The sequence below is a fragment of the Echiichthys vipera genome, assembly GCF_963691815.1.
Source record: "Echiichthys vipera genome assembly, chromosome: 4".
NCBI lineage: Eukaryota > Metazoa > Chordata > Actinopteri > Perciformes > Trachinidae > Echiichthys > Echiichthys vipera.
In genome coordinates, this window is record NC_139829.1 from 32,704,968 (window position 1) to 32,721,463 (window position 16,496).

General features: G+C 45.1%; 1 protein-coding gene across 1 annotated transcript; it reads right to left on the bottom strand.

Moving 5' to 3' along the window:
• Positions 1 to 370: 370 nt before the first annotated feature.
• htra4 (HtrA serine peptidase 4) lies at positions 371 to 13,170 on the bottom strand (the record flags this gene model as incomplete). Its single annotated transcript, XM_083912887.1, has 9 exons — positions 371 to 536; positions 1,969 to 2,064; positions 3,718 to 3,775; positions 4,480 to 4,594; positions 6,879 to 6,911; positions 7,031 to 7,225; positions 9,553 to 9,751; positions 9,847 to 9,946; positions 12,747 to 13,170. 9 exons carry the CDS (start codon positions 13,168 to 13,170, stop codon positions 371 to 373), a joined length of 1,386 nt encoding a protein of 461 aa, XP_083769013.1.
• Positions 13,171 to 16,496: the final 3,326 nt, after the last annotated feature.

Genomic DNA, 16,496 nt, shown 5'->3' on the forward strand with positions numbered 1-16,496 from the left:
GGGCATGTTTTGCGGCATACTACTACTATTATTATATATATATAACAATAATGACAGCGGCAATCAATCACTTTACGAACAAACTGAATGTTCTTTAATATTTCACCTAATCTCACATTTGTGCACAGTTGATATTCATCAGCATAGAAGAAACAAAGAAAAACACAACTCTGAATACACACACCACCGTACACACTGAGGATCAATATGTTTACACTGACCAAATGACAAATAATCAGTGCTATTTCTTAAAAATAGTACGCATGGCCACAAATTAGACCCAATAACGCAGAGCATATCTCAAACAGCTGTGGGACAGTTCACTAAAACACATCTTTTCTATATTGGTCGATACGTGTCGTCAGTGGTATCAGTCGGTCTCCTCTGGAATGACAGTTAGCGTAACATCCTTGTCCTTTCGTCTCAACGTCACTGAAAGTGCGGCGCTGCTCTGGACGGCGTTGCTCACATCCTGCGTGGTGTGGACAGGCCGCCCGTTGATGCCAATGATGACATCATGCTCAATCATGCCTGCGCTGTGGAGAAAACGATGGCGTACATCACTCGCACATAGAGCCTAGCTAAAATACATCCACACTGCTAAGGGCGCACTCCCACTGTCCGTCCATACCGTGCCCCGTGCTTTAGGTACAAAAAAGCTGAATATTTGAAAAGAATATTAAACACTAAAACACTGAAGCATCAACAGCGTAGTTAGTGAACCCAGAGTTTATTAAAAGAGTGTTTTAAAGACTTACCTACTGGCCCCTGTACCAGCTCCTCTCATAGTAAAGTTCATTCAAGTCAATCACAAAGGAAGGAGCCAGTTGCTGCTTTGTTTTGTGTGTAGGGACTCTTCTCATGCTGCTGCAGAGGTTTGCTGTTATTTTCAGCAGCATTAGTGGTTAAAAAAGACCTTTGAATGCCTTCACCGTACTGCCCCGAGCTAATCACTGTTAGCGACTGTTAACGACTTGGCAACTCTACCGGATTTCTCTGTTAATAGTTGTTACATGAAAAAAAATTGTCTGGACGGCTTTTTGATGAGTGTATTTGCCGAAAAAGACCCTGGGATGATTTTACGCCAGAATTTCACTTTAAGTGTTTTTAGCATCAGTACGTATTAGTGTGATGTAGCCTAAAACAGACCGAACCCAGCTGAGAAGATCTCCCATCCGACAGAAAACATAAATAACCTTTAAACAAGTTCCTGTTCCTGTGTTAGGTTCCTTCCCCTTCCCAAAGTAAACGGGGAGTCATGGCTTTATGATGCACTGTACTGCTTGCAATTCGAGGATTTTTACTCTTGGTCGTATGCGGACGGATTGACAATATGGGGGTGAAACCGGAGAATAGGATTAAAGATCGCATTGTGATTTCACCAGAGGGATGTAAAGGATTAGTACAGTGGACGAGTCAGCATTCTCATGGTAAACTGAAAGCCGTACCAGTGTTATGACTACTGCTGCGTGCTGTTCAAAGCTTGAGGCTTTAGCGTCGGGGAAGGCGATGTTGAAATATTAAGGATATAGAGTGGAGTCAGAGAGAGATCCTGATTCACCAAGATGAGGATGTCAGAGCGTTGCCTGTGGGACATGAGTATAATGAGCAGCCGGACCACAGTTCAACCCACCGCCCTGAGAACTGTAGGGATGCTCTTTTTCCACAGCTTGGAAAACATCCAGAGGCCTCCGAATGCCAGTTCACAACACTGACGTTGCGTTTTGTTAAATCTAGCGCCTTCGCAACCTCTCGCTGTACATCACAGGCTACTGATCAGCTGCAGGTGACAAAATCAGCTCACACCAGTGGGAAGTTGTCTATATTTCATATGAACGCCCATGTGTTGGAAACAAGGCAGAGGAGAGTAAGTGAACCAGTCGAGAACCAATCAAAGAAGGAAATTGCGCGCTGAACGGGACAGGGTTTCACAGCACATAGTAGAAGTAACTGTAACTCGAGTCTTACCTGGCTGCAGCGGTTCCAGGTATCACCTCGTAGATGTAAACACCTGAGCTCACATCTGGAAATTGAGGCTCGCGCTCCTTGAGATCTCGGATCAAACTGAACAAGTGGAGACAAAGATGGTTTAGAGGAATTTAGAGACTGTTCATTCCAACTGAAACAACGTAAAGTAGATCCGATTTTGTTTTAAAAAACACATGCCAATGGAAAAATGAGTCAGCCATGTCTATCATAGATATTATATCCTTATATGTTTGCTCATTTAGGGCGCCCTCACACTGTGCGTCCGTCCAGTGCCCCGTGCTTTAGGGTCCTTGTCCCCCCCTCCAGGCCCGTTTGTACTCACACTACCTGGGCCTCGGCGAATGCTTCTTGCTGCCTATACGTCATCACGCCGTAACACGTCACACGCATTGATGACGTCATGGCGATGCGTGGCTTTGTTTACAAATCTTTCCGTAGACCTCAGAGTTTTTGTGCGTCTTGTCGACTGTTTTTGAATCTTTTCATCGACCAAATCTGCAATAAACACTCCACCTCCGCATCACACCGTGAACCTTTCACCGCCATTGTTTTAAATGTCCGCGCATGGTCCCTCCTTCTTCTTTCTATGTCCCAACAGGCGCACAGGAAATGACCTCAGAACCGCCGTAGGCCTTGTATGTTCACGTGCGCACGCTCATGCTCGTACAAAAAAACATTCTAGTCTGTATGTTTAGGTCATATCTCCATGACAACACTGAGGGGGGTGAAGTTTTTTGTACTAGGCTAGTCTCCTGTGAGGCTAGTTGTCAGGATTAGCATCATTAGCATGCTAACTCCTTCATCTCAACCTGGACTGCGGTCATTTGTGTGGTGGTGTTACCATAAGTGACAAGATGGTTTGTTCTTCTGTACCAACAGATGGTTTAGGAACATACTGTACTTACTGTTTGGCACAGACACTAGATGCTAATCTGGAGCACCGGGAGGATTCGGCCGTGAGTGTCTGTGTTTTGAATATATGTTTAATTAAATGACCATAAATGCTGGCTGCACTCCGGTGTAATCTCCGCTAAAGACATGTAAAATGACTCCTGTTCCCTCCCGGTCACGGAAAAAACTCATCATTGACTCCCACTCCCGTTTATCTAGTAGCGTGTTCTGTTAGCCTAGCTCCGGGGCGGTGGTGCTATTATTGCTAATTCAGTAAACGTCAGCCAAATGGATGTATGTCCCTCCCCCCAACGTCACATACATGCACTTTTTTGGTAAGAGGAAAAGAGGCAGGGTCAAAGTCTGACAAGATGGCGACTCCCAGAGGCGAGTACAATTGGATAAAGTTGAGAGAACGGACCCGGACGGAGATGCTACGTCCTTGTTTATACAGTCTATGGTTTCAGCCAAGGAAACATTACAAGATACAGAATATAACAGCGACCTCCTTCTGTATTTCCCTTGGAATAATCGGATGAAGCCCATCTTTTACACTTCTAATCTCTTAGTTTTGTGAAAGATAATCACAAGAGGAATGTAGTACAAAGATTTAAGACATGTATTGAAAATATATGCACCATCTCAACACAGGATATCCATAAAACAATGTAACAGACATAGATTCACTGAGCTGAAAGTAACGCAGCACCTAAACAAACTATGAAAGGCAACTCAAGAGCATCACTGTTCATAAAGTCATTACCTTGGCCAGAGACTATGTATTCCTAAAATGAACATGTGGTATTTTGTAAATGAGTTACGTTGATGTTTACTTACATTTGTGTAAGCTGCAGCATCCGGACGCCTATACATTTCTTTTTTTGTCCTTTATTACCTGAAAGCAAATGAACGAACAAATGAAAAAACGAATAATTTGAACGGGTGAATGATATCATATTACCGTATCTTCCGCACTATAAGTTGCACCTAAAAACCTTCAAAGGTCTCAAAAGCCGACAGTTCGCCTTATAATCCGGTGCTCCTTATATATGGACCAATATTGAGCCACAACAGGTCTCCAACTACGGTGAGCAGCCGCCGACTCTATTTTCCCCCGTAGAAGAAGTAACGCGCGGTGCATGTTGAGATATACGACTGCGTGAAGCGTGCCGTTTCATTTCCATGTGTGTGTTTGTGTAAAGAGCCCAAAATGGCTCCTGTTAAGAGACACGCTTACGACGCAGAGTTTACACTCAAGGCCATTAGTCACGCAGTAGAACACGGGAATAGAGCAGCAGCCAGAGAGTTTAACATGAACCAATCAATGGTGCCGAAGTGGAGGAAGCAACAAGACGACCTCCCCTGACTGTTGTGTTGACGTTCCCTTTAGCGCAGCTCCATCTAATGGATGCAGAACGTGACCCCAGCCTCCACTGTAGCGTCTCTTCTATGCGCCTTATAACGCGGTGACCTTATATATGAGAAAAGTTTCAAAATAAGACATTCATTGAAGGTGCGCCTTATAATGGGGTGCGCCTTATAGTGCAGAAAATACGGTACTTGATCATATCCACAAAACCAACATCAGATCCTGCTCACCGTTGACTTGTCGGTTGTAGGAATCAGCAAGGAACTGCCGTATTCTGTCCACAGGGACTGCAAAAGAGATTCCTGCTGCCACTTTCAGAGTATTTATGCCGATGACATCTCCGTCCTGTCAAACAGAATGGAAGGAGAACCGTGAGAAAGTGGTTTTGAGTGTTTCATTGATTTCAGAGCTTCGCTGCATAGAGAAACAAAACAGCGGGGGCACACACCTTCACTCATAGTCTATTAAATGTTATTTTTACTTACAACTTAAAGCATCAGTCTTGGTTATTGTAGTTACTTATCTGGGTTTTCACAGTGAAGGATAATTTATGAAATGCAGGGTCGGTATGGCAACAGTTTCATTTAGAAAGAACTGTATTTTAAGGAAGATGGAGGCCTCGACCTTGATAAATGAATGAACCATCTGTATGATTTCATTCAAAGGCCTCCATGATCAGGTCTTGTCTGTGAGAGAGGCTTCTATCTTGAACCTGAAGGAGCAGACTAGAGACTTTGGGTGTTAAATAAAACTAAAATCATGACCTTAGTCCTCACTGTCATAAATAAAACAAGAAAGGTCGCCTATAGACGACTCCGGCGAAGTATTGGAACTGAAAGAGCCTCCATTGCTGCGGTGGCGTCTCCCTCCAGGATGTGCACGATTGAACGGGAGCGGTCATTAGAAGTGAACCTTTTCTATAACCTTCACAAACCTTTACCTCATGAAGAGCGCTTGTGATTATTTACCTCCATCACTGATGAACTCAGATACTTGATGTTTACATCGTTGCCCTAGTTAGAGCAACTTACGTTATATTTCACAATAACACAACATTTAGTTAATTTACTCTGTATGACCACAGCAGCCTTGATAGAGGCATCTAACGTGAGCTAGCTAAGCAGTGTTAGCTTAGCTGACATTACTTTTTCACTGATTTAAGCTAGGCAGCTAGGTTTGAATCCACGTAGACCGTACGGCCTCAGACAGGGGCGCTCTTCATGATATAAAGGTTTGAATCCACGTAGACCGTACGGCCTCAGACAGGGGCGCTCTTCATGAGGTAAAGGTTTGAATCCCTGTAGACTGTACGGCCTCAGACAGGGGCGCTCTTCATGATATAAAGGTTTGAATCCATGTAGACCGTACGGCCGCAGACAGGGGCGCTCTTCATGAGGTAAAGGTTTGAATCCATGTAGACCGTACGGCCTCAGACAGGGGCGCTCTTCATGAGATAAAGGTTTGAATCCATGTAGACCGTACAGCCTCAGACAGGGGCGCTCTTCATGAGGTAAAGGTTTGAATCCACATAGACCGTACGGCCGGAGACAGGGGCGCTCTTCATGAGGTAAAGGTTTGAATCCATGTAGACCGTACGGCCTCAGACAGGGGCGCTCTTCATGAGGTAAAGGTTTGAATCCATGTAGACCGTACGGCCTCAGACAGGGGCGCTCTTCATGAGGTAAAGGTTTGAATCTACGTAGACCGTACAACCTCAGACAGGGGCGCTCTTCATGAGGTAAAGGTTTGAATCCATGTAGACCGTACGGCCTCAGACAGGGGCGCTCTTCATGAGGTAAAGGTTTGAATCCACGTAGACCGTACGGCCTCAGACAGGGGCGCTCTTCATGAGGTAAAGGTTTGAATCCACATAGACCGTACGGCCGGAGACAGGGGCGCTCTTCATGAGGTAAAGGTTTGAATCCATGTAGACCGTACGGCCTCAGACAGGGGCGCTCTTCATGAGGTAAAGGTTTGAATCCATGTAGACCGTACGGCCTCAGACAGGGGCGCTCTTCATGAGGTAAAGGTTTGAATCCACGTAGACCGTACGGCCTCAGACAGGGGCGCTCTTCATGAGGTAAAGGTTTGAATCCATGTAGACCGTACGGCCTCAGACAGGGGCGCTCTTCATGAGGTAAAGGTTTGAATCCATGTAGACCGTACGGCCTCAGACAGGGGAGCTCTTCATGAGGTAAAGGTTTGAATCCATGTAGAGCGTACGGCCTCAGACAGGGGCGCTCTTCATGAGGTAAAGGTTTGAATCCACGTAGACCGTACGGCCTCAGACAGGGGGACAATGAGGTAAAGGTTTGTGTTTGCATTTAGTTTTTTTCACTGCCACTGGACTTTTTCAGGTCCACTGCTGTTGGGGCAGCAGAGAATTGCACAGGTTCTTCCAAACGTCCTAGACATCGTTGTCAAAAGTAATGGTGCTTAAAAAGTACAGGTAAAAGTAGAAAAGGTTCACTTATGACAGCTCCCATTCAAGTGTGCGCATACTGGAGGGAGACGCCACCGCAGTAATGGCGGCGCCGTTAGATGGGGAAGCACACAAACGGCTCGTCAGATTTGTCTATATAGCAGAAAGCATACATGCAAATGATGAATAATGGTATTATTCGCTTACCAAGTTAACAAGCGGCCCACCAGAGTTTCCATACTGTGAATCAACAGGGCGACAAGATCATTTTCTTACACAAATTTCCAAGACAGATCAAATAAAATGCAGAACCAAGAAAGAAAATGATTGTTTGTAATGCTAATTGTGGTCTCACTGACATTGATTATGGCGTCAGTTTGGATGTAGTCCATATCGGAGTCTTCTAAACCCAGCTCCAAGCCGTTGCGGTGAGCAGTGCTAATAATGCCAGTGGTGACGGTGTTCTGCAGGGAGAAAGGGCTTCCCACTGCCACCACGAACTCACCAGGGCGCAGGTCTGAGGACTGGCCGAGACGGAGCACAGGAAGGGGACTCTGACATGACGACCCAGAGAGAAGGATGATAGTGAATTTTGTTAATCGAGCAGGAACACATGCTGGGTGAAATAATGTCTGTAGGATCGCTAGCTAGCTTGTCCGTCTCTGGAGCGAATTAGGACAGACCACTAGTCCAAACTATGCCGCTGGCCACTAGTACACTGTTCAGCTCATTTCTTGTGACCAGTGTGGCATGAAAGTACGGTGAAATTAGCAGGCTAACTGGCTAACTAGTCAACGGCTGTCTAGTAGGTTCTTGTGTTGGGAGAGGGGTCATCCCTATGTTCCCCGGTCACATAACCAATGCCTTTGCCGATTTAATTCAGCATTTAGAGGTTACAGTTAGGGTTAGGAGGTAGTGTTACGGTCTACATAGGCCTGTTTTCCCTGGAATTGGACACTGATTTCAGGTGCCCGGTCCATATTCCAACAAAAGGATCCAAGCGAAAAAAGCGTTACCTAGCTAGCGGCTTGTTCGATAGTTTTTGCAGTGCAGACACAATATAAAGATAAAGAGTATTAAGAGTTCTTACAACTATGAAAAGTTTCTGTTAGTTCTAAAATGCCTCTGCTATTGTATTGTTTTTTAATTAGCTGAATTTGGCATTGTAAGATTTCTTAAGGTCGTCAGGCTAACTAGCCCCCAGAAACTATTGGTATTGGAGGCCCCAAAGAGGAAAAATGTGGCAGCCGGGTCACAAACTCTGTGAAATTAAAGCTTACCAAAATTTGTTTCTGAAAACATTTTAGGTCAAGAAATAGGCAACAGAGTAAAAAAGTCTATATTTGATCAACACTGCCTAGTTTGACTGGTAGGTTGCCAATGCAGACAGTGAATCTGTTGCGAAATACGCAAGTAAAAAACGTGCCTTAGGGCGCACTCACACTGTCCTTCCGCACCGCGCCCCGGGCTTTAGGGTCCTTGTCTTTTTTTTTTCTATGTCCGAACAGGTGCACATAAATGATGTCAGAACCGCCGTAGGCGTCTTGCTCATGCTCGTACACGTGCGCACGCTCGTGCTCGTACATGTGCAAACGCGCTCTACAAAAGCCCACCTCTCTCAGACGGGCAGTGGACGGCCAGCTGGCTGCAGTTATGTGCGGAGCACTAGGCTTGACCCGAAAAACCTGTTTTGGCCCGGTACGGAAGGACAGTGTGAGTGCGCCCTTACAGACTTGCACTTGCGGTCTAGACAAGGGGAAAGTCTCAGCTTTTTTCTGCCTGCTTCCTCTCATCCATGGCTGATGCCACTTGTCCACGTGGCTTGTAATGCTCAACAGAATTTATAGCTACATCTCCAGGGGCATGGAGTCTTATGGCGTGACAAATTCGCCTTTTAGGCAAGCTTAAGAACTCCCTCTATAAGGAATGTAAGACAGAGAGTTATAGCATTGTTCAGCTGTCGCCCTCCCTGATTGTTTTAAGACAAACTCTTTCACCTATAAAGCAGTCAAATACAGTGATTCCTCTGGATTAGTCCTTTGGATCTTGAGGTATTCTTGTATTCAGATCAGTACTATAAAATGTTAATCAAGTTCACGCTGAGTGGAGTCGGATAAAGAGGGCAGGAGTAGAGCCCCCTCTACCATACAAAGCAGCTGGTTGCGTAAGAGCATGTCTGAGCAGTGGCATGTTTTATTCAGATCATCATGTGTTAATACAAAAAAATCTGAGACTTTGAAAGGCATGACCAAATACAACCCCCGAAGAATTCAGACCCACATCAATTCAAGACAATCCACCCTCAAAGCAATTTCAGTCAAAAGCAACTGGACTGGTTGTTTGTCTAGTGAGACGTTTCACCTCTCATCCAAGAGGCTTCATCAGTTCATGTACGCATCTGACCAGGCTGGGACTGGACCAGGACCAGGCTGGGACTGGACCAGAAACCCTAAGTCGAATGACGGTCGTTGGCACTTGGAGCACAAAGGGTTTCAGTGACATCATCGGCCTTGTGAGAGGTTAAATACCTGGATCTCCACACCAGTTAGTTGGACCAGTCCCAGCCTGGTCCTGGTCCTGGTCCTGGTCCAGTCCCAGCCTGGTCAGACGCATACATGAACTGATGAAGCCTCTTGGATGAGAGGTGAAACGTCTTCCTAGACAAATAACCAAGTCCAGTTGCTTTTGACTGAAATTGCTTTGTGGAGAACGACGACCTGGACACATGAGAACATTCACAGGCTTAAGACAATCCACCCATTTTTGTGGCCAGAGGCCCTTGTTGACTGTCTCCATGTAATATCCATGGAATAACTGTGCATACATTATTAGCTGTGAGGCCAGATGAAAAAAACAAGACTCAATTTTGTCCAAGACTTACATCTGGTTCGATTTTGATGAGTGCAATGTCCGTCTTCTGGTCCTTGACTGTAGCATTGTACTGCAAACCACTTTTCAACTCCACTTTTATCCGCTGCTTGTTGGTGAGTACGTGAGCACTGGTGATGATCCAGCCGTCGTCTGACACTACAAACCCAGAGCCACTTGACACAGTGAACTCCTCGCTGGAAAATGGCATTCTGGCAAGAAAAAGGGCAAAAATAAAGTATTGTATCTGCAGGAATACGACTGCTGAAGGTAACAGTTTTAATTATCTTGCTTCGGTTAGTTTTACCTCCTGAAAAGCTCCAGATGGACGACAGCTGGGACGATCTTATCCACCACATCTGCAATGAAGTTGAACTTATAGCGCGTACTTCCTTGATGTTGCAATCCTTTGAGGACACAGGATGATGGGTTAGACCGCTCAGCTTCTCTAAAATGTTATGGATTAAAACTGTAAGTAATATATATATATATATATATATATATACAAAAAGAGCAAAAGGACATTGTTAATCTCTATCTATCTATCCATACATCTATACATCCAGCTACCTACCTACCTATCTACCTATCTACCTATCTATCTATCTATCTATCTATCTATCTATCTATGCATCCATCTATCCATCTATCTATCCATCTATCTATCCATCTATCCATCTATCCATCTATCCATCTATCCATCTATCTATCTATCTATCTATCTATCTATCTATCTATCTATCTATCTATCTGTCTGTCTGTCTGTCTGTCTGTCTGTCCGTCTGGTTAGCGACGGCAAAAGCCATACAATGCATTTATGAATGAGTCTTTACATTCACGTTGCAGCTACTGTGGCCACAGACATTTTATTTCTCCTTTGTCTACTTTAAAACATGTTGAAATGTGAATTGGCAAAGATAATCTTTGCTTTTTTGGGAAACAGCCTTGAATGTAGGCGGTGAGGTTGACAGGGCAGTTTCTGCGCGGTGGTGTAACAGCTCCGGGCCATTGCTCTGCTGCTTTTACCATCAGCTTTAATTGGTGTTAATTTAATTGAGCTCATGGAATTTTGCACATTCAGTCCTCTTCATGAAAGCTCACAAAGATCGGATTATAGAATATTAAGTGCCAAAGCCATCTATTCTTAGATCTGATGGAGTTTGAGTGCCTAAGAGAAAATGTTGCTCAAAAGTTGAAGGCTTGTAACGGGTTTGGTTTCATTTAAAATGCAATCTGCTCTGGACACCTATGTTTTTGTCGCCTAACAGAAGTGCAGTCTCCTCCTGCTCCAGAATGATCTTCTTCTGCTCTCTAAGCAAACATGCAATCCCTCCTCAGAACCTACCGCATACTGACATATGCTGCGTTTACAGTGCTGCGCAAATGAACTTGTCTGCAGAAACAGCCTTAAACGCAAATGGCTGTGTGTCTGTTGCCAAGACGTGCTGTGGCACCAACTATTTTTGCCTGTCAGAAAGCTCTGCTAACACATCAACAGTATGCTCTCAGTCTGCAGGGAGATCCTGTAGCTTTCACTATCCTCTCAATTACACTGAACGACTCCGCCAACTTGTGGCGATGTCGACCATCTATCAGATTAATAGCACTGACACTTGACATGTCATGTCTTCTAATCTGCCTTCGAGTCTCCAAATTGTAAGATCTGCTCATAAGAAGCCATACAGATCACACCCAAGATTGGGCACTTCCATCACAGTTGTGTCATTTCAAAAGGAAATTATTAATACTTGATTTATTCTGAAATACTGTTATTTTCTATAGTTCAGAATTTGATAGACTATCCGCTGTGGCTAAACCACTGCTGTCCTAGCTTGTTGTTCTAAATAACCAAGGCACTTCAACAAAAACCTTTAGTTTGTGAGCAATGAACAGTGTTCATTTTGTCAGAAGAGAAGATTTCAACAACGTTTTCTTCTCTAGGATTCAAACATGAACAGGAAGTGGAGAGGCCACAGCTTTGAATGACTTCAGCACATCTGCACCCACAGGACATCACTAGTTTCTCACACTGCTCTGCTTTGATCTGCGTCCGTTCTTCTTCAGTCTCTTCCACAGTTCAGTAACTGTAGTGGGTTTCTTAGATATTACTTTGTTGACAAAGGATTTTTCAGAGGTTCTCTATGGGGTTTAGATCTGGACTCTGGGCCATTTTATTATTTGAATATTCTGAGCTTCAAGGAACTGCTTCACCTGTTTGTGTGACAGGGGGCATTGTCTTGCATGAAAATTGCAGCTGGTTGGAGACAGTTGCAGTGAAGGTGTTGCATGTTGCTGAAGGAGGTTCACATAAACATTTGCATTCACCTGACATGTAGCTGCACAAGAGGCCCAACTCCTGCTGCAGAAAACATCCCCCAAACCCTGACAAATGTAACTGACTTCTTTACACACTTTGGGTTCAGTCTTTCCCCAGTCCTACCCTGAACATAATGTTTCCCATCAGACCCAAATAAACTGAACGTCCTCTCATCACTGAAGTCACTCTGGACCAGTTCTCCTCTGTCCACACAACATGCTCCTCAGCAAAGCCAAGTCTAACCTTTTTATTCTTTCTGCTGATGAGAGGTTTGGTCACTGCAGAGTGGGCTTTCAGTCCGAAAAGTCTTAAACGATGAGACCCTGTATACAGAGACAGATCCTTGCCCTGTTCAGCACTGAACTGGCGAGAAATTCCAGCTGCAGTGTTGAACCGAATTTGGTACAGGTAATTCACGTTTGCCCAAAGCCCTTTTGGAATACCTGACTTTTCCTCTAGTGCCACCAGCCGCTACAGTTTCTATTTATCCTGTATTAGTACATGGATTGGCACATAATTGAGTACAAATTTGAATTTGCCCAGGGCTTTGGTTTATTACCAAATTCCTGCAAAACTAATGGCAATCGGTACTTTGTGTGTGTAGCCAATTAGCAAAAGTAAGCTTTTTAACATGCAAAATTAAGATGGTGAATATTATGCAAGGTAAACAATGTTATTGTGAGCATGTTTGCATTCTGACATTAGCATTTAGTTCAAAGCAGAGAAGGGCATTTTCGGGGGCTCCGTTCCGCAAGCCCGAGAGTTTGACTCTTTATACTTGAAGTACTAAAGAAACATGAACTATTTCCCATGAGGTGTTTCATAATTTCTAATCCTGCAAACGTGCACCATCTCTTTTTCAAATGAAAGGAGTTTATCACACAACTCACCTGAGTCACACCAGCCCCTCTGGATCAGAATCACCTGGGGAGTCCCACCAATCTCGCCTCTCCTGTTTTCGGCTCTCAGACGGCAGATGCTCGGGTAAGTCCGGCCGTCACTGCCGCACACCAAGCCGGAAGAGGCGCACACGCAGGTGCTGTGTAGTTCACCGAGCTTCCCCGGGACAGAGTTACACAGAAGCCCTCCGCCGCAGGAGAGCCCACCACTGCTCCGGTCCCCGCAGGCATCACCCTCCCCTGCCGCACACACCACACAACAGCCGCATCTGTCCTTCACCGGCCCGTAGTAACAGTCCTGCGGCGGGGCAGGGCAATGAGAGGAATCGCAAATTTGCGGGCAAGTTTGTCTTTTTCTCAGCGGAACAGCATGAACTGCAGAGGTGAGAAGGGTGAGATACGCTGCGAGCTTCATCCTGACTAAATCGATTCACAACAAGCCTCCTCTGCTTGTCGACTCTGAGTGTAGGTGTAGGCCAAACTATGATGTCCCGCTCTTTATGTCCATGCTGATGAAGTTCACCCAGGTAGACTACGCACCACTACAAGATGACAATCTCGTTGCTGCCTTTTTCACAGCCTCTAAGACTGTCTGAGGTAAGACGCTAACTACGGCAGTAATTATCTTCCAGTAGCAGCATGCTGAGCCTGAATTCTCCTCCATGTTTCCTTATGCTGATCGTTGTGTAACCACTATGGAATGTAACTATATATTTTTATGTGTAGACCTAAAGGCGAAGTACTCTCTGCCTCCCACTCATAAACATAAAAATTGTATGTGGTGACAGGTGGAGCCAAATGTTTTGTGTGGTGTATAATTAAAGAACTGGCATTTAACGCTGATGTGAACCTGAGGCCAACACGATGCTATTTTCAGAATGATAGAGCTTAATTGACATTTATGTCTCAGTGCATATTGTTTTAATTTTATTCTTGATAAACAAAGCTGTCACGGCATGTCGCTTTAATCACTTTATTAATAACCTCACCTCACATCACATCATGTTTATTGAATACTATGCCATCAAATGAGGGTGATTGGTATGTTGAGCTTGATAAATGATGTCCGCAAATGTTTTTACAGCCTGCAGTTGTATAACACCTGTTGTGTATGTGTAAAAAAGTGCAGGCAGATACTTATCCATCATGCAGTACCATCAGGGAGGCATGCGATGGGCCCCAAATGTACTCTGAAGCAGGACAACGACCCCATACATACATCTAATGTCATTAAGTCCTGGAAGTGATGGTATGGACCCCACAGGACCCTGATCGCAACATCACCCAGTCTGTTTGGGATCACATGAAGACACAGAAAATTTCAGGAAGCCTACATCCACAGAAGAAGGTTAGTCCTCCAAGATGTTTGGAACAACCCACCAGCTGAGTTTCTATAAAAACGGTGTGCATGGGGCGGCCGATGGCTGAGGGGTTAGAGCAGGGGTGTCAAACTCAGGCCCGTGGGCCAAATCTGGCTCGTAGTGTAATTATATTTGGCCCTCAAGATCATATCAAGGTTCTGTGAGAGCTGGCCCGCGAGTATAAAGCACATCCACGTCTACCTTTCTGTTAACAAGCAAGAGCATCCATGCTACCAGTCTCTGCAGACACACTGAATCCACCCCTCCCCAAAAACGACCCAAAGAAAGATGGAGGACAGGATCTTTCAGCAGCGGTGGGAGGCAGATGGTCTGTGTCTGAAGGTAAAGAGCTGTTGGTCTCGTCTGCAGAGCCACCGTGGCTGTAACCAAAGAATCAAACAGAAGAAACAATATATTGAGTTTGGCCCGCAACTTTGTCCTAGTTTTTAAATTTGGCCCACTGTGAATTGTTTGACACCCCTGGGTTACAGCATCCGCCCCATGTAAAGAGGCTGAAGGTTCACGAGGCAGCGAGTTCGTCTCCGACCTGCGGCCCTTGGCTGCACCCCCCCCCCCCCTCACCTCATTTCCTGTCTGTCCTATATAATCAAGGCTTGGAAAACTGCCCAAAAAATATGTAGGGTCCATTCTGAAACGCTAAACTGTGAGTACTTACAACTTACAACTGCAATTTTTATGGCTCAAAAATGGTCAATTGCAATAGTCAACAGGGCCTCCTTTGGCATTAACCCCTATGACCTCTTCCTCACTCTCCTTTCTTTTTCTCCTGCATACACTTGAGTTTGGAGTCGGCTCCTTCAAAGGACGCAGACTTCCTTCTACTTTACTCCGCCCCTGATCTTCTTTGTTTGGGCTGTCTGCTCTCGTTATGACTGAGAGAATAGGCACTCTATTGATCAGAGGCTGGTATCTTTCACCAAAATTACACCTTTGTTTGATCAACAGATGAAATTTACTAACGCTGACTTTATTGACTCTTTACTGCCTCGTTCATGCCATCTTTAAGAGGCTTCTCTGAAACATACAAAACAACCTTTTATCATATCATACATCTTTGTAATGTAGAGAGACACTGAATTCGAACCTCTACGGAAGTCTAATTTAGGAACTACGGCTGATTATACCCCCGAATGTACTTAGGGCGCACTCACACTGTCCTCCCACACCGGGCTAAAACAGGTTTTTCAGCTAAAGCCTAGTGCGTTTGACCAGTGTGAGTGCAACTGCTCCGCGCATAACTGCGGCCAGCTGGCCGTCCACGGCCCGTTTGAGAGAGGTGGGCTTTTGTAGAGTGCGTTTGCACATGTACGAGCACGAGCGTGCGCACGTGTACAGTACAAGCGTGCGCACGTGTACAGTACGAGCGTGCTCACATGTACGAGCACGAGGCCTACGGCGGTTCTGAGGTCATTTCCTGTGCGCCTGTTGGGACATAGAAAAAAGAAGGAGGGACCATGCGCGGACATTTAAAACAATGGCGGTGAAAGGTTCACGTTGGTGTGATGCGGAGGTGGAGTGTTTACTGCAGATTTGGTCGATGAAAAGATTCAAAAACAGTCGACAAGACGCTCAAAAACTCTGAGGTCTACGGAAAGATTTGGAAACAAAGCGACGCATCGCCATGACGTCATCAATGCGTGTGACGTGTTACGGCGTGATGACGTATGGACAGCAAGAAGCATTCTCCGAGGCCCAGGTAGTGTGAGTACAAATGGGCCTGGAGGGGGGGACAAGGACCCTAAAGCCCGGGGCACGGGACGGAGGCACAGTGTGAGTGCGCCCTTAGAGTGCCACACAACGCTGACATGGTCTTTAGCACGTTTTACTGTAATTTCAGCATAGTAAATATGTCAACTCAGCGAAATAAACCGCAGGGATACAACTGAATAAGAGATACCAAGTAAAGCTTTTCTAAACAAGTGTAACTTAAAATGGATTCACATTGACAAGCCAGGGTTCAATGGATAAGAGTGACATTGGCTTCTAACATGATGGATATGATGCAGTTTTGTTTATTCAGTTAGAGTTTTTAACCTTAAAATCAATTCTTAACTGCACTGGCAGCCAATGGAGAAGAGGGGCTCCTGACAGGTACCTGGAAGAGGGGCCGTATTAGATTTCAGATCCAAGACGTTTTATTGTCATTACGGCCTTATACAGTACAAAGTGCAACAAAATGACATTTCTACAGAACCACGGTGCTACATACAACATGCTACTGTTATGGTTCAGTCAATGTATGTTGCATTGCATAATGCATGTTACTAATTCAGCTTCTTCCCCAGAGTTGTTTGTGCTTTGTCGTCTCTCAGGTCTCTGCTGATGGTGGTGGTGCCTGCTGCCGTGGTCCTGCATGACG